The sequence below is a fragment of the Uranotaenia lowii genome, chromosome 2 (genome assembly GCF_029784155.1).
Source record: "Uranotaenia lowii strain MFRU-FL chromosome 2, ASM2978415v1, whole genome shotgun sequence".
NCBI classification, from domain to species: Eukaryota; Metazoa; Arthropoda; class Insecta; order Diptera; family Culicidae; genus Uranotaenia; species Uranotaenia lowii.
In genome coordinates, this window is record NC_073692.1 from 163,493,788 (window position 1) to 163,513,390 (window position 19,603).

At 32.0% G+C, this 19,603-nt stretch overlaps 1 protein-coding gene across 12 annotated transcripts in view; it reads left to right on the plus strand.

The window, feature by feature from the left end:
- LOC129741933 (ATP-binding cassette sub-family C member Sur) overlaps positions 1-19,603 on the plus strand; it is a 373,059-nt gene that overhangs the window by 292,058 nt on the left and 61,398 nt on the right. For all 12 annotated transcript variants that reach the window (XM_055733758.1, XM_055733747.1, XM_055733756.1 and 9 more), the window contains one exon: positions 16,249-16,622. In XM_055733758.1, the coding sequence (XP_055589733.1) occupies positions 16,249-16,622 (374 nt within the window). The remainder of the gene's footprint in view (positions 1-16,248; positions 16,623-19,603) is intronic.

A 19,603-nucleotide genomic window follows, 5' to 3' on the forward strand; every position in this document is an offset into this window, starting at 1 on the left:
GGCAACACTATACAATCTAATTATGGTAAAATATCGAGCAGTTTTGAAGAAGTTTCAAAATTATTTGAATTAAAGATGATCAACATGTACAAGATTGGTCAGAGTTTTTTTTTATTCAGGATTGATTTTTCCTCATTTTTTCACTCCTATCTCTTTGAAAAGCAAAATCCATTATTGTGAGTAAATCATGACCAAAAGAATTTCGATGTCCGTTAATGAAGTTAAAATTTTAGTTTCAAGCAAAAATAATATTGTATGAAAACAAATATGCTGTGCAGATTTTTTTTAATTATTCTATCCAATTAGCCAAAAAGGCTTGTGCTTTTAGCATTCAAATACTGACAAAAAAAATTAAAACAAAACCTTGTGAAAATTTGTTTATTTCTGAATATTGACGAAAATTACGAAAGTTTAATAATATAGCCTGAGTGAACGATTTTAGACTTTTTATCAACATTTCCGACAAAAATTATTAGTTTGAAAAATTATTAATTAAATTAGTTTTAGATAAAAACAATAAATATCTGAAACTCTGTGATTCGACCCAAGAAGTCTTTGACAATTATTTGTGATGCTTTTTTCAGAAATTTGGCAGAACATTTATAGCAAAAATCTATAAATTGAGTTTTTTCACTTGTCATTTGCATTCCATATTACCAAAGTCATAATATAGCTTTAGAAATCCTATCCCAATAATATCTAAATAATATTAAAAATTATAATAATCTGGATAAAAATTCTATCAAGAATGCATTTTTGAAAATAGTTGCCTAAAAATTGTGCATATTTCTATGATTTCGACAACCTTGCTCAACCTCTCAATGCAATGATCCAGAACAGAACTTCAATTGATAAACCGAGTTTTTAGTTTTATTTGTGGAAAAAATCAGAGAAAGTCAATTAGCGATTTAACGTCCAACGCTAAGAAAATGGTGATTATTTTAATTGTATATTTTTCACTTTCTTAGTTATCACTGTTGGAAGCTCCAAAAGATTTTGAAATAGAAGTACGAACAGTACGGGTATTTAAAAAGTCGTGTTCAATTTCTGTTTTGTAAACACGTGAATAAACGTGATAAAACATCTTTCCCTTTTCAGATCTGTTCTGCCCAAAATTGGTAGTTATAAAAAATGATGTGAAGCTCTGCTAATTATTGAAAAAAAAAAAATGTTATTTTAGGTGCGGCCCGCCAAAAAGATTTCAAATTTAAATTGGTCCGTTGGTTCAAAAGGTTGCTCACCCCTGCTCTATATTCTTTTCTTTTATTTCTTGGCGTGCATTTTGGCTCACCGGGAATTTAAAAATATTTTACCAGTGGGTACAACCTATTAAATAAAAAAAAATCTTGTTTGTTATACTTTCCGCTTTTTTTCTATTTCCCTATCACCTTTTTACAAGCCGATTTTCTTGTCGAACAGATTAATTGCTGCCCGATTGGGGAATCGAACTTCTGATTTCTCATCTATTAGCGCATTTGCTCCATGTACCTACCATCTACGCATCGATGCAGGGAAATTTGATATATTTAAAGCGAAACTATTCCTCGATGGCCTTAAATGGTATTAACTAAAATCAGTTTACTGTACTTGAATAACGAAAGAGGACGGTTCCTGATGCAAATTTGAGAAAGAATAGCAAATGTTGTTTAGAATTTTTGATTTATTTTTTCACTTTTCATGATTTTTTTTTATCATAATATGCATTTTTGTTTAGAACTTTAAATTTAACCGGGTTTTCAACGGCTTCAAGTCAGATTCACCAAGCGTTCTTTGACAAGTCGAAAAAAGACCAGCTCGAACCATTGCCACCAGAATCGCAAGATCAGGGTGTCTTGGCCGTATCCCTTTCCTTGTCGCCCGTTATCAGTTCTGGTTACTATTCTTCTTAATCAGCAACTGTGTAGAAATTTTTTATAATTTTTGAGAAGTGGATTTTTTTTTGGTTTTTTTTAAATTAGAAATGATAACTAATAGCCCATTTAATGTTGTCACTTTTAGTTGTCTAACTGATAAAAGGCATCTAGCTGATTTTGGCATTTCATTGTCATAGTGCTTATTGGCATTTGAAAATACAAACGAGACATCATGCAACAGTAGGGTTATTTGCAACATTTTTATAGCACAGCAGTTATTCATTTTTCATACAATCAAACAATCAAACAATACTTTTTATGATTCAGCTACCATGTAGAATTTTTTGTAGTTTTGTTTTCTTCTAAATGAATGCAGCACCCTTATGTTGTTTCATTAAAAACATTTTTGAAAGAAAAATGTAAATTTAGTTCAAACAAAACCAAAAATTACTGCAATTGGCGCTTCATGTGTAATGGCATCACAAATATATAAATTTTCATACGTTTTCATCTGATTTTTCGTTGAAGTCAAAGTTTGTTGCAACTTAGGGGAGAGGAAGGCTATATGCGCATATTAAGGAAAGCACTCATTTTCTCCTATACTAGAAAAGATAGGAGTCTGAAAACTATATGCACATGAGCGGACATCTGTTTTATATACGTTAGTGAAATTTTTCTGTTAAAATCTCTTACAGTTTTTGTGAAAATAATTTTATAATAAAAGAAGTCAAAATAGCCTATTTCCGAAACTGGCGGGCTAAATGCGCATATTTATGTTTTTAGCTTTATTTCATTGCCACTTGCAATATTTTGATATTATTTAATTGAAAATGGTAGAAACGGATGTTAAGCATACGTCAAGGCCGAAATTTTGGTGAAATTTTTTACATCATTAGTTCTTTTGCATGAAACATAGTTAAGTATGCCATATGGCCATATTTCAGGGTAATATTTTGTTCATATTGTATTTTTATCGGATCAGTAGGAAGTTCTTCTTTTTTCACTGTAAGATCGTGATTTGAGCGTAGATTTCATGTTTAAATGGTAGAGAGTAAAAAATTTATAAGACTAATCTATTTTTCTTGATATAGGCATTTAACCTACCTTGATATGGGCATTCAGAACCTGTCTCTTATTCCAATATCTTATCATTTACAACTTTGCCAAAAGCTTCGATTTGTTGAATTTCCGATTTCCAGATGAATAAGAAAGAAAAACCACTAAAATTTTTGTTCACAGAATCTGTATGCACAATAATTAAAGTTCAATATTTTATAAAAAAACTGACAAAAATCTTGTTTGAATTTTTAAATTTTTTCGACTTTATATAATAATTTAATTTTATTATGCCATGTGTTAAAAGCGTATTACCCTCAAACTGCACTAATTAGATATGATGAATCTCCAGCCATATCGCCAATCGGCTGTATGCGCATATGACCTAACATGCGCATATAGGAACACTTCCCCCTACCCCTTTTTGTAGTAGGTTGAAATTGACATGTTTTTGTAAATTTAAAAATAACTGGTGAAACCAATAATTTGTCTGACTATGTTCATTTGATGTCCCATCAACTGAAAACTTTTAAGGTACAAGCGATATGATTATCTGTGGACATGGCCGTAGGAACGGGGGGGAGGGGGGGGGGTTTGGGGGTTAAACCCCCCCCCCCCCCATGAGGGCTCAAAAAAGCAAGCGAGGTATTCTACTCTACACTCAAAATTTCAAATTCATAATCAAATTATGATAACTGAGCAAAGATATTCAAGAGTTATCATCTGAATTAGAAACTTATACAAAAACCTCAAAAACCCATTTAAAGTTCAAAATTCTGCTACAGTTTTTCAAAATTTTCTCACTTGTTCTAGGATAAGGTTGTCAGATTTTTTCAGCACGTATCCGAACCGGACAAATCTGGGCTGTTTTATATAAAAACCTGGCAAAATCTGGGTGGGTATTTGATTTCAAAATTCTTTACCAAATCCAGGCAAAACCGGGCAATTTTGGTCGAAACCTAGGAATTGCACATCAAAAATCTAGAAAAAAAAACTTGAAAAACCTTTTATGATAATTTTTTGAAACTTGCTGCAAAATTTTTGACTTATAAAAAAAAATTACAACACAATTTGTTTTCATAAGTTTGATTTAAGAATGAGAACTAGAACAAACCCGGCCATAATCCGGGCTTCTTCAATGAAATCTAGGCTACCGGGCAATTTGGCAACCTTATCATAGAAATTCTGGTCTAAATATTTAATTTTAAATTAAACTCGTTTTGGAGGTTCTGGTTCCACATTCCTACAACCAAATTCGTATTTCTACATATTTCCGTATTTCTGATTTTGAATCAAGTTAAGGATTAGGAGTTCGAATAATCTTAAGAAATTATGATTTAATAGCTGCTTTGAAATCTTTGTTCGAATTCGGTTTTGCTTTTCACATCAAATTTGATTTTTTCGAAAATCAAATGCATTTTCAATATTTTGATAATAATTTTCCGAATAGTGAAGTAGTGGAATGAGATTTTTAATCGACATAAAATTGTTTAGAAATTCAAGAGAACATAAACTTAAAAATTAGCTTGTCAATTCAATTTCAGATTTCAAAGCTTTTAATCGGAATAAGTTTGTACACAAAATTCAGCTGAAAATCCAAATATAAAGTTGATTTTCATGCAAAATATCAAAAATTATATTTAAAAAAATTGTTCACAGGATTTTTAGTATGGAATTGATTGTTTATGAAAACTATTTCCTGTTTAAGAAACATGTATCAGATCTCCACCAATAAAATCTGCACAATTTATTTTTTAATTTTCGCGGTAAACATCATGAATATTACAGCTTTTTTCAAAAGACAAATTTCAAACTAAAATCATAAATTTAGTGCAAGTATGCAGCATGCAGCATGCAAATTTGATTCGAAAAAATTTTATCACTCCATGTTTTTTTTTGGAAATTTATATTTATTTCGTCAAAGGTTAGAATCTTGGAATTTGCAAAAGAGTTAAGAAGATTGGGCTTGTTTGATTGGCCACCAGACTTTAAAACAAATTCAAAAAATTTAACCATCGATGAAAGCAAATTTCATATTTTGTTTCTAGGGGTTTCATAACAAAAAAATTAGTTCACCCTTTAGGTTGAGGACCACTTTTCTAAAGTTACTTTGTTTAAGGATTTATTAATGACACTTTACCATGCTTGTGGCATTCGTGTCTTCTCTTAAGTTACAATTACATACGAAAACTATTAATGGAACTTGAAAATGAATAATCATATACATAGTTAAAAATAATTTTTTTTAATTTTTTTTTAATTCATGTGTTGTTAGACAAAAAGTCATAGGTAAAAATCAGTCACCAAAACCCCCCCCATGAGTCGGTTCTTCCTACGGCCCTGTCTGTGGACATTGAGTTTTAAGAAGCCATTGATGTTGGAAAGTGTTGCATGATGCCCCAGTTGACTGTACGGCTGATAGGCTCTAAATCGGTGATGTGTGATCCCTATTAGGCTTAGCCCTGGGCTTATTAGCTTGAAGGGTATTTTAATATTTCTTTTTCTGTTAATTAGCTGTTTTGAACTGAATTCATTATCAAAAGAAACCCCAAATCAACAAAATGGTGACAAAAGAAACCCCGAAAAGGAGGATAAACATTATCTTTGTGAGGCTTGTAAGATAATATAAACAACAATACATCAACTTCAATAGAGCAGTTTCTTGAATCGAACTTAGAACGAACTTATAAGATAACATTTCGAAAATGTTTTATTATTTTTATCAAATTGTGCGTTCAATAAACACGAATCGTTTCTCAACCAACCATTTGCAGCATCCACACCCACAAATAAACAAGCGAAAGCTCAGAACTTCAAACACGATGTAAGTTTATACAAAGTTTCCAAATTCTTGAGAACAACCGACGCACCGAACGAAACGATTCTCCGGCAAAAGTTCCATATTCTTTCGGAACAAAGTCCCAACCCTTTCGACTCCTGGCCCCTCCTGAATGATGATGATGATGCTGATGGGACCTTTTGGACTGAGTTTTCCCTTTGACCTTTCTTTTTCGTTCATTTTTCTATTTTCCTGGCTGAAAGTTAGAACCGAGTTGATTCCTGTCCAGTCCATCATCAACGCAACCAACCTCCTGCCTGGTCGATATCAAACCGAAGAAATTTGCTCGTTTCGACCCCGGCCAGCCTTATCCATCAGCCAGAGAAACCACAGAGTTAAGCTTTGAGGTGAGGAAATTTCGTTCAACCGACTTTCAGAAAGTTTTTCTTCCATCTATAGAGCTCTCCGGGTGAGAATCGTGGATGGGGGGAAAACATTTGCCATTGCTAAAGTGCTTCCAAATGTTCGCCAAATTTGTGCGTGTGTCTATGCCAAATTGCTCAACCAGCCGGGGTTTATTCGAAAGGCCGAGCCGACCAACTCTCTGAAGGGGTTGAAATCAGATTCCGCAAAAGTCTTATCATCTGCCAAAGTTCGGCAAAGGCCCCGGTATCATCCTGTGGCTTTGCGTGGCTTTGAGCCGGCAACTTGTGAAGTTGGGTGAAAATATTTCTTGGAGCAGGAACTTTCCCAACGCATGGCTGGATGGATGAACCGAAATCGAGCAACAGTTTCCATTTCCTAATCGACTTTGTTGTTGGATTATGCCGGTGATCTGGCGCCCCCGGGATGAAACAGATATTGTATAATGATAACTCTTCAAGTTTTTTCTTTCATTATTAAAGTTTTTCTTAGTAGTATCTAGAAACTAATTAAAACAAACTATTCATTTGATTTATCTTAAGTTTTCTATAACCATTCATAGAACTGCAGTAGAAAAATCATTCTAATATACATAGTTTCTTACACATTTAGCTAGCAACGTATAGCTGAATAGTTCCCATATTATGGACGATCAATTCCAAAAAGCACTCAAGTAGAAAAATAACTCAAATGCCGAGCTGCTTTTTATTTCTTCTTTCGAATCACATCGCTATCACTAAGCTGTCCAGAACAATGATGACATTAATTGTTCTACTTGCAATGAACTCACTTTACTAGATTATTGATGGTTTGTGTGATTCAAATCCAATTATATACATCCGGTCATCGTTTGTTGTAATTTTTGAATAGGTTTTAAAAATACTTTAAATTAAAAAGTTGCACTGTTCAAAAACAGTTGAATCATTTCTGATTGCTGTGAAAAAAGTGAATATCTTATATTTAAAAATGGAGGCGTTTTCTTTGTAACAACATCACGTATGTCGGTCGGTCGGTCGGAATTCAGTGAAATTTGGTATCCTAGGGTTTTTTGAGTCAGAGATGGTTTGTATAATAGTTTCAAGAATCTCACTTTTTAAGGAAGGTGTTCCCAATACAAATTCAATTTTATTTGTTACGATTTCCATAAGAATCGATTCGCGAGCACGATGAAGTAAAGGTCGTGTAGATGAAATCAAACATTTATTACGATTACATAAGAAGGTAATACGAAGTTTACCGGGTCAGCTAGTTTTTCATAAATTTAATTACCTACCCTTAATAAATTCCATTCAAGAAACATTAAAATTAAAAATGAACTGAATCACGCACTGAATCATGCATAGCTGTACGAGAACAACTTAAAATGATTCATGATATTTTTTTGCTCAACACTTGGGCTTTGTTTAGTCTCTTGCTAAATCATGCGCGATTCATCGGACGTAGATGGGAGGGGGGGGGGGGTTCACCTTTCACCAAGCGGGTAAACCCTTAAAAAATACACGAAAACGATCTAACTTTATAAACATTTAGAACTTTCCTAGTTGGTATACCCTTGAATTTTCAAAATTTTCCACTCCGTGGGAATGTTCCGCATACAAATTGGAATCAAATTTTCCATTGGGGTCAAGGCCATGCGACAGGGTGGGGGGGGGAGGGCTTAACTCCCCCGTCCACCTCATGGAGATTTTTCCAAGTAAAGTTTACACCGTCGTATCGGGAAATTAATTTATCTTAGAAATGTCTAAAAATAAGTGTTAACAAGCAAGTCAGAATATTTGGCTCGCCTCCGGAGGCATTTAGGCTTAAATCACCCTAAGCTTGAGACATTTTATTTTCCGACACTATATGACGTTCACGAATTGCTACTAATTTTTAATTGTACATGTCGATCTGCAATTCAATTAATCATATGTATTGAAATTCTAAACTCGGCATACTAAAACCCTTAATCGTCATAAAAATGTATTTTTATAAAGAATTGTAACTGAACAAGAATTGTATCTCTCACGATTGTCAACAGGGCTAACGAAAAAAAAAGTCTAAAATCTAATATCCTCCACTTTACTACTAAAAATTTGATTTAAAACAAATCGTTAATGACAATACATATGTGATGGTGGTATGAAATATTCTTCAAGGAATTAATTTTGGTCTTATCTGTGTTTTGTATTTTTGATCTAAATGCATAACATCATATTTAAAAAGTTTTTGTTAAATTACACAAGGCAACAAAATTTACATTTTCCCAAGGTGCATTGAATTTAAAACGTAATATTGACTAAATTAGGTGCCCTGAATTATGTATGCAATTTTTCTATCTGGTTTTGTTGCTGAAATAACTTTTGAAACTAATTAAAAATGATTTAAGAAAAATCTTCACTTTCAGGACAAAATTTTCAAACAAAAACATAACATTTTAAACATTAATTATTAAACATTAAAGATTCAAATCAATTATCAACTTTTCTAAAGCCTTGAAGTAATTTTGAGTTCTGCGGAAAAGATTAAGAAGTTTTCTATTTGTTTTCTTTTTCTCATTTAACGAGTTTTTAAAGAACTTTAAAACCAATTAGAATTTAAGATAATTTTTAAAGAATAAGAGTGATCGTTTTGCAGATTTTATCAAATGTGTTAAATGAAATAAAGTTTATTTTTTTATCTTTCTGCTGAGAGTCAAAAATACTTGTAGTAATCTTATACATACATAAAAATGGAAGCATTTTCTTTGTAACACCATCACGTATAAACGGACGATCGGAATTAAGTGAAATTTGGTTTTTTTTTTTAATTCATCATTAAAAAATATCCACGCGTTTTCGAGATATTTGAATTTGAATTATTGTTGTTTTAAAACAACACTATGCATTAAAGGGTTAAAATATGTCGAAAACCCAGTAGCCCTTTGAAGTTCACATTTTTCACTATTAGATTTTTTTCCACCTTCCACTTTCATTCTTGTCTTAACCTATTCCACGGTCGGGTACGTTTTTTTTTGTCAATTATGAAAAATAAAGACTGAAGAAAGGGTGGGTGATCTCCTGTAATGTGTTCTAATAAATTTACTTTGAATTTCATTATTCGTTTAAATGCCAAAAATAAAATAAATGAATATAAAAAAAATATTTTGATTATTTTGATTAGAGATGTACCGAATAGTGGTATTCGGCGAAAGGCCGAATACCGAATATTGACCTTTTCAACTATTCGGCCAAACGAATATTCGGCCGAATATTCGGCCGAATATTCGGTCGAATATTCTGTTGAGTTGTCAGTAAAAATTCTTCTATTTCTACTACTATTTCTAATAGAAATCTTCTTTTTCTGCCATCTTTATGCCCCTCATGTTTTTAAGTCGTTTATTTGCAACCAGATGTATAGATCTTTTTTAAGTAGAGGTTTCTTTGATTTTCAAAAGGTCACCATTAGCTTAAAGGACATCAGATGACTTGTCGCTCCTAGAACATTTATCACAAAAGATATTGGGACAAAACATGACAGAACAGGTACCAAGCTATTTGAATTGCTTTTTTATATCGAGTTAGTTGAATGTCTTATTTTTAGTAGATGGTAAATAGTTCCCAATAAAAACGATGATCTTCAACCTTAAGCATACAAAACTTTCTACGACACGTATTCACACGGTCGGGTCTGAACGATTTTGAGAAAAACTTGTTAGGAAAGGTAGATATGAACAGAAACAAGACATTATTCTCAAACATACAAGAGAAAAAAGAAATAAAATTACATGAAATTTAAAATTTTCATCGGATTACAACTACAGTAGTCGAATAAATTTACTTTAAAAATCGTTTTGTAACACAAAATAAAAAATTTTCAAAGAGATATTTGATTTTTTTATTTGATTTAGAAAAAAATCTGAATAATCCCGGTTAAAATCCGGAAGGTTTAAAAAAATATATGGCCAACTTGGTCAGATTTAACTTTCCTCGAAATTTTTATTTGTTTTATGAGCAAGCCTGAATACATCAAGAAAATTTGGAAAAAAACGATAATCAAATTATAAAGCTATCTACAGTGAAAAATACACGGATACATCTAAAATGTTTTACTGAAACCATAAGTTTTTGATGATTTTGAAGCCTTTTCAACATTACTTAGGGATATTTTTTTAATTACCCAACATGAGTTGAAAAAATTGACAATTCTGTTCTTGTATAAATTTAAAAAAAAATAAGTATTCGGCCTATTCGGCCTATTCGGCCGAATACCTAGCTCAACTATTCGGTAAGCCGAATATTCGGCTTAACGGTTTTTTGGCGGTATTCGGCGCCGAATATTCGGCCGACCGAATATTCGGTACATCTCTAATTTTGATTTTCTGGTATGTTGTTGATTTTGCAACATTTTTGATGGAGAATATAAACTTCGTTTTCACTTGCCGGAAAATACTTCGGTGATTAAATTTATGTATTTTGAGTCCATCAATTCAAGCAATTTAAAAAATTATCATTGTAGCCAATTTTTTTTATAGTGGTGGCCAATTAGGTTTTTTATAGTTCTAAATATTTTCAAGATCGCTGAAAAATTATGAATCCAAAATAAAAATAAAAATAATGTAACAAAACATTGATTGATATAAATTTGGGAAAAATTAATAGAATTTTGAAATTAGTGTAAATACTTAGATTTTTTTATTATCATTGATATCATCATCAATGAAAAATTAGTTATAAAATTCGGAGATGATTAATATTTTGAAATTTAGTGTTTTTTTTTGTTTGAAGTCATACATCATAGTGCCATTAAACACATTATAAAAATATGATATGAAAACATTATATTTTGCATTTTGTTTGCGGACTTGGCTGGGTTTTAAAAGATCCACACCAATCATATTGTTAAAAGACTTCCCAGATCATTCACACATTGATCATTTAAATTGAAATTTATAATTTACTTTCAGATTTGACAACAAAATTTGATTTTTTCAATTGCAATTTATTAAGACAAAAATATAAAAAGTTTCAACTACCTACACAAAGGAACAGCATTTTTAGTGCATATGATTCCAACATTTCCTCCGTTCGTAAGTGTCCGAGCCGAGCAATTTTTAACATCTATGTAGAAGACAACGAAACGATTCAAAAGATTCATTTCATTAAAATTCCTGATATTCCGCAAAACTGTAAAATATTGGAATTCCAAATTTCTCGCAGTAATCGAGAATATAGATCATTTAATCTAAACATTTATTTTTAATGGTTTGTTACATTTTGCAGTTTTAAAAAAGCACAAATTCTTTAACTCTCTCAAGTCAGGTAATATGTTTTGCATCATTGCTATTTTTATTGCTTTATGCTATTTGAAATTGATCCACCAAATCACGAGTTTTATTTTTTTAAATCGTTTGAAAAATTGGAAATATTGTAACCTTAAGCTAATTAAGAAAATAGTTTATTTTATTCATATTTGCTTTGTTGCATATTTGGTACTATTCGAAACAAATGATTAAAATTTCATTTCATTCCATTTAAATTTATCAAAAATAAACAAATAATGAAAAATAAATACATTTCATTATTCATTTCAGAATTAAATATAGATTTATAAATAAAATTCTTGGACCACAATATGAAATGAATTCCAGAATTGATAAAAATATATTTTTGAATAACTATTGTGAAAAAATAGAACAGAATAAAACAAAAATATCGAAATTTTGATATCATCGGTTTATAGCAATTCTTATGCAAAACTTATCTTCAATAATTTTTGACGATCGTATAAATGCAAAATAAGGATCATGAAACTATCGTTTTAATTTCTTTGAACTGATATGAAAAAGCTCAGGAAAAATAGATAATTGAAAATTATCTTGAAAATTTCTTCAATTCAACGACAAGTGCATTGTTTCCATTCATAAAATTACATTTGTAACGAAAAATACCTAAATGAGCTATTAAATCAATTTTTTAATTTTCTGCCATACACAAGGGCGGATTGAGGGGGAGTAAAAGGGGCCCCCGGCTCAGGGAGCCCCCCCGAGCGAAAAAAACTTTTAACATTTCTTCAATTATACTGCTTTCATTTATACAAATCTATGAAAAGCAACAAAAGCTAGAGAATCGGAATAAAAACTTTAAACACTCTTAAGATATAACAACTAAAAAAACGTCTCGGTGGTCGAGTGGTTAGCGTGGTAAGACGGTAATCGCTAGCCCACTGATGGCATGGGTTCGATTCCCATCTCGGTACTGAGTGTTAAATGTTAATCTTAAGTTGTCCACGTCATTTATTCAGTCTGTAAAGCCTAAATTGGCTAAGACGGTGTATGTCTTTTAAACAAAGAAGCCTCCGGGAAAAAATATCTAGAATAGTTTTTCCCTTGCATAAGTTAAGGGGGCCCTCTAGAATTAGCAGTGAAGAAGCTCTCCCGCATTTTGCGGGCTAAGAATATCAAAATCCTGGTATTTAATTTCAAAATTTTTAATCCAAAATCTGGACAAAAATAATGTAAACCGAATTTGAAACAAAAATTAAGAAGAATATGAGGCAAAACACCTCAATTTTTTTTTATCGAAACATGTCAGTCAGGATATTCTTTACAGAACAGGAAAAATAATGAACACCATCTCTTCATTTCTATTGCATACAAACGTCTTGCACAATTATAATGTTTATTATTACGTTAACTTTCCACTAAGATAGCAGCTAATTCCGCCAAAACTGGCTCACAGTGCTAAGAGAGAAAATAGAAGCTTTATGATAAGCGTTTCAGAATTTCAACTGGGCAGTATTCGGGTTAATACCTCGGTATTAACCCGGGGTTAATAAAGTTATTATTATAACTTTTCACTTTTCGATCAATATTATTGAAATTTCCGTAGGTTTACAAATTGTCAACCCTTTTTGCTCTCTATTTTTGAAAATAAAATCTTTAAAAAAAACTGCAGATGCTTAAATTGGACCAATCAATAGTTCAGAGTTTCTTTATTGAATTTCCATGCTAATTTCTGTCTTAGACCTGAAATTCGTGATTAAACAAAAATTTTATTATCTACTGAAGTTAATATCCTGAAATCAGCTTATCATTTTCCAAATGATCATTCTTAAATTATTATAAAAATAATCTTATAGTTAAGTTGCTAATATCATTGAGTGATTCTTTTTACATGCATATTTATATGTTTTAATCTCATCTTTATCCAGATTTCATTCATTGAGAATTTCAAGTTTTCTGTTGTTTCTTAACTTACAAGTTCATGGTTTTCCTGAATTTTGAGAACTCAGGGTTTTTGTTTAAGGTACTCAACACATTTGGCTTTGAGAGCCTCGAATGAAACTTTTTTCACATTTAGACAATTGGATAAAAAAATTTTTTATCTTATGAGAATCATATTCATAAACATCTCATGAAAACGTTTATTTGTGTTTCAAAAATATATAATCGAAATTCAAATGTGGTGGAATTTCTGCTTTGGCTCTGATTGTAACTTTGAATCTCTTCTTTCAAATTCAATTCATTTTTTGTTTCCCAAAAATTTATTTTAAATTATGATATAGATTTGAGACACTGAATTGTGGTTCTGAATATAACCTGATTTTTAGTCTTGAATTCTTTACCTTTTATGAGTAAGTGCGACGCAAAGCTCGCATTCCCGCCATAGTTGATTCGAGCAGTTCAAAGGTCGTCTCCAGTTAAGACGCGGAAGACTTCTGGTGGAGATTCATATTGCACAAAACTGAGCTTATTTCCAGTTCTTTTACACGTTTAAAATGTTTTGTATTATCTGGGAAAGCATTTGAAAAAAAAAATCGAATCGTAGGGGCCCCCCGAGAAAAATTGCCCCGTGCCACCCAATGACTTAATCCGGCCCTGGCCATACAAGATACGAAAATCCTTTTCAGGAACATTTTTTTACATGGAAAATCATTGATTCGCAGATTGAAGTTGTCAAAATAAGTTTAAATAGAAAATGGGATAGAAAAGTTTGAATTTCTTCACTTGTTTTGAAATTTTTCAAAATACCTCTAATTTAGTTCAATGAGACCAAATTGAAGTATCTTTGAAGCCACTTTTTTAGGTATATTATAGGAAAAAAAAATCTTCGATTTAATTGTAACGAATTTTTCTAGATAATCATAAAAAATTCAAAATAGTGGCTCCAGAAAGAGTTTATTTCTTGATGGTCAATGTGAATCGTGACGTACGTACCATTAAATTGAACTTGAGTTAAACATCAAAAATGGTTCTTAAATCAACGTCAAAATGTTTATTCTCTCATCACCTTAGCCAGCAGATCGTGGCCTAGAGGATAGCGTCCTTGTCTTCTAAGCCAACGATCATGAGATCGAATCCTGGTCGTATAATAATCTGCACACATAGAACGACGAAGGTTTGCGGTTTTTTCATAAGTGAAATGCTAGCCGGATATACTTTGCAATTGTACGCCTCATTGATGCAGCACATGTATATGGATGGATCTTTTCAAGGGAGATACTTGGATTGCTACCAGGAAAGAACTGCGACTTCAACCAACAGTGCAAGGGTGTCAAGTAGCATAGCACAGTAATAATTGTAACGCGGGGTATTACCACAATAGATCAACTTAATGGTCGCAGTGGACTCTCTCCCCAACAGGAAAAAAGTCACCTTAGCAATGTTCCAACACATTTTTTTCAACCTTTGTTGGGGGTGAAAGCAAAAGTATTTTTATGACGATTATCTATAAGCAAATAATGTGATAATATTGTTTTCCTGTAACTCTATCTGTTTCTCAAAACAAACAATCTGTGCTTGTCCAATTGGAAACATTTACTAGGGGAGAGTGGGGTATCGTGGGTCATGGGGAAACGTGGGCCACTTTCAATATCTCAGATGTGTGTTGAGATAAATATCTCAAACCAACTGTCACCGTCATCGCGTTGCGTGAGCATATATTTCTATATGTTGTTGACTTAAATACGCATCATAAGCTTCTTTTATTTATCAAGCTTAAAAAATTGAGAAAAATTTACTTTCATAATTAAAAATACACCCGCTAATTGCATCGATGGGAAACCTTAAGTTCATATAAAAAATATGCTCATAGGCTTATGATCTTAGTTTTGTCATGATCTTTCACGTGAAAAAGGAATTTTTGATGAAACATCAATAAGTCACAAAAACGTAACCAATTTGCAAATCATAGCTTGTGGGGAATCGTGGGCCACACATCTTGACCACCTGTATTTTTATGTTTTTATACACATTCAGAACTTAAAATACAATTTCCCTATCTGTAAAGTTTTCATATGCCAAAGGAAGAGTTTTGAAAAATATTTTGTCCATCCTATGTAAGGAATTATGCCAAAACGTTCGCGAGCCAGGTTTTAGTATCTATTCGATCATACACAGCTCTGTTTTTTATTTCATCATCTGAAATTGCTTTGAAATAACGAAATGAATTATGAAATCACAGTTTTGGGTCAACTCATAAACATTGCATGTTATTTGGTCAATTTGGATTTAGTGGTCCACGATTCCCCACCATTTTTCAAAATCCAAAAAACACTGCTTTTTTTAAAACAGTCAGAATTTGGGGAAAATAATTTATAAAAAATTACAAAAAAAATACCTCATGATTTCTTGAAAATGTAGAAAACCATACCAATTTTATTTTAATTTTATCTTTTATGACAAAGAAGTTATGGAACAACGAAAAAAGTGGCCCATGATTCCCCACTCTCCCATACAGTTTATCCGTAATTGCATGTGTAAACAAGCCAGCACAACGTGGAACATCATGTGCCATTCACGCGAAAGTTATTTAATGACGTTTACGCACGTTCACGTTTACATATTTTTTTCTTCGATTTACAGATTTATTAATTCGAAAGTTTAACTACTGTCGAAACATATCTTTTTCATCTGTATCATTAAATTTGCTTTTACCATGAACAGATACCAGGACGCCAACTGCTCGTCCTACGGTTATTATCTTTGAATCAATTGCAATTATTCAAGCGTGTCATCTCTAACATTTCTTTCGATGTTCTTTTCATCCAACTTTCGACACGATTCTAATTCGCCCACTCTTGTTCGCCCCGAAACCCATTCACAAACGGCATGCGACTGGAAAAAATCCCTGGTACAATCCGACAATTGCATGCCGATGACCTGGTTGCTACTCGTAGCCGGTCCGTTCCTCGGACGGCATGTTCTACGGAGACGGAAGTGGTGATCTGGCAGGGGATCGAAGGAGCGGAACCGGAAGTGGCACTGCCGCAAGAGGACCACTGGCAACGTTGCAGCGGAGCACCGGGAGCAGCATATTTGGATCACGTTTCCATGCACACGACTTGCCAATGGTCCCCATCGATGACTGTTGTCATGGCGAGAGTGTCCAACTGCGGAGGCACTACTCCAGTCGGACCCGGGCCCGGGCAGCCGATAGCCGAGCTCAGCGGGCCATCAGCGATGGGGTCGTTCTGCGGGGGAAACCGATAACGGCTACATCGAAATCGGCGCTCCGGGAGGTTCGTTCAGCAGCAGGTGGCGATGGGTTAGGGTAAGAAAATTCGATTTTTTCCCTTTTTCTATTTAAGAAACTGAATTAATTATTTTGAAGTATGCTTTCTTGCCTAATCGCTTTAGATTATAACCTTGTATAATCCAATAGAAATTATGAAAAAATCTTCGTAGAAATGAACTATTTAAACACCGAGCAAAAAGATAATATTTTTCTAAAAATAACCGACCCAAATCGATAAATTTTCAGAGGATTCTAAAATAGCTTATAAAATAGACAGTATAAATGATATTAAAAACAAAGAAACAGCATTTTGTTAAATAAACATTATGAAGAATCAATTCATGTGAATGTACTTTTCCTGATATTAATTAAACTCATAAGTTAAAAGGCAAAACATTGTTTCCTTATTTCAAAACATTACATTTTTTCTGAAAATGTCTGAAACATCGATTTTTATTTGATTCGACAATCACCGAAAAATATCAACTTAAAAACATACCAACAACTGGCGGTGATTAAAACTCGTGAACAAAAATAAATATGTTGTTTTTGGTGACAAAACGAGAGTTTGGTACAATATGTACGGCGAGCATAAGTCTAAAACGCTTAACAAACGTAAGGACATCAAAAGGTCCACGGCACTTTATAACACGAAGAAAGCAATACGACTATTGTTTTCAGAAACAAGTTATTCCAAAAAATTTTGATTGCTATAACAACGCACTAACAGACCAACAACGACGATATATCGTTATTTTGTGCTTAACTAAACATTTTTTTTGAGAAAATGGCTTCATACATCTTTTCAACAACAACAAAATTATCACATTAGGATGTGTCGATAAAGAATCATTTGTAAATTTATGGTATTGCCAACTGTAAGAATGAAATGCTTTTAACAGATTGACACAACGAAGCTTTTTTTACTTGATCGGAGCATTTCCAACTTGTAGAATGTAGAATTGTAGAATCATCGATTCATTCTTCATCAGTGGAACATCTTGAGTGCATCCAGTGCATCCTTCACTGTAGATCGTGCTGGAGAATGCTGAATTCTTCTCTGGGAGCCCCTATGAGTCGATTTATTCCCAAATGCCAACTAAGAGCCAATTCTAAGCCATTCTATGCAATTCTAATAGAATACATATTTTTTTGAACAAACGATGGATCCGAAAATGAGTTCAAAATATTGTCTTAAATTAACCATTATGTCTCGTAGAAGGATGTTTCTGATATCTTCAATTAATTATTGCTAAACCATCACGCGCAAAAATTGCGGAACAGTTCATCAACTAATCGAAAATGTAAACTCTGATTAGAGCTGCTAAATGCATAATTCTATTCGCAATATACTTAATCACTTAATATCTAACCAATTAAAATTCTCTGTTTTAGGAAAATTCTAAGATAAACAAGTTAATGTTTTTCACTTCATCATTATGTATGTAAGGGCTTAATCAAAAGCAGAATAGTCGCCATGACAATTGAGAAAAAACATTCACATTTCAGACTAAGAATCCAAAATATATAAATTAAGCCAAGAAATTCAACTTAAATACATATACTACATGGAGATACAGATAAAAAAGTTCAAGAGAAAATTCAAAACCATAAATAAGGTTTTGTCCAGAACCACAATTTAGGGTCTCAAATTCATACCAAAATTTCAAATCAAATTAAGACACGAGTTCCACAAGGATGGTAAAGTGTCGTTAAAAAAATAAAATCATGATTTTAGAATTAAATTACAATTAAAATTCAAATACCTTATTAAGAATCAAAGTTACAATCAAAGCCAAAACAATAATTGCAAATTGAATAATTAATAACCAAAACTTTTTATTTGAATACATATATTCAAAACACAAAAAACCTCACAACTGTGCCTTAAATTTTAAATTTAATAACAATTACAATTTTCAATTAAAAAAGATTCGTATCATATCAAGTATTAAAAACAGAAACTTTTCTTAAAAAGTTCTTCTCAATATGTGACAAAAGTTAAACATACATTTTATATAAATGGTGATTAAATGTTAAAAACACGGAATCAGTAATTAAGTAATTTAGTGATAAAAACGAAGAAAGAATTAAAAATAAGTTTAATGACTTCGAAAATGATCTCGAGTTCTCAAAACTCAGGAAAATCACGAAACAGAAGGATTCAGTATTTAATTTTTGTTTTAAAATCTAGAAGAAGACAAGATAAGAAAAATAAAAATATTCATTTTAAAATGATCTCTCATAGAAATTCACAGTTATACTACGAAAATGTTTTTCTATGATGAACATTATTTGTGAATGGGTGGTTTATTTAAAAATGATAATGCTGGTTTCAAGTATTTACTTCATCAAAGGATAATTACAAAATAGAAGTACCTCAGAATCAAAATTAAAGGACTTTGGTTCTATTAGCGGGAAAAGTTTCAATTTGAATTTCAAATCTTATACTGAAATTGGAATTAAAATTCAATTGATAAAATCAGTAATGCCGATCATAAGCCGTTGCAAATAAAGAAATTGTTAAAAAAAAGTATTGCCCATTGCACAAATTTGAGCAACTAAAATAGTTTTTTTTTCATTTTTATTATTTTTCTCAAAATTGATTGTCGGAAAGAAGGTGCATAAACTAATTTTGCATTATTTATACTTATACTTATTTATTTGAAGTATGCATTTTAGATTGCCTATTTTTATTCATTCCGTTCACAGCAAAGCTATGGAAAACTCAATACTTAAAATTTTTAATGTTTTATTTCAGTTTCTTTGATTTCTTTTGATTTTTTAATGAAACCTGATTTATCCCGGATAACGCCCTGTTAATATTCTGGAGTGTTTATGATAAAAAAATTATTTAATTGAAGTTAACATGAAGCTTTCTATGAATTGTATTTTAAAAAAGTTTCTCACAAATAATGAAAGTTTTCAGTTATCTTGTAATTTAACATGACGTTTATAAAGGGTGATACGGTCAAAATTTGGTCAAAGGTAAACGCGTGTAAATCGGTGAAATCGTT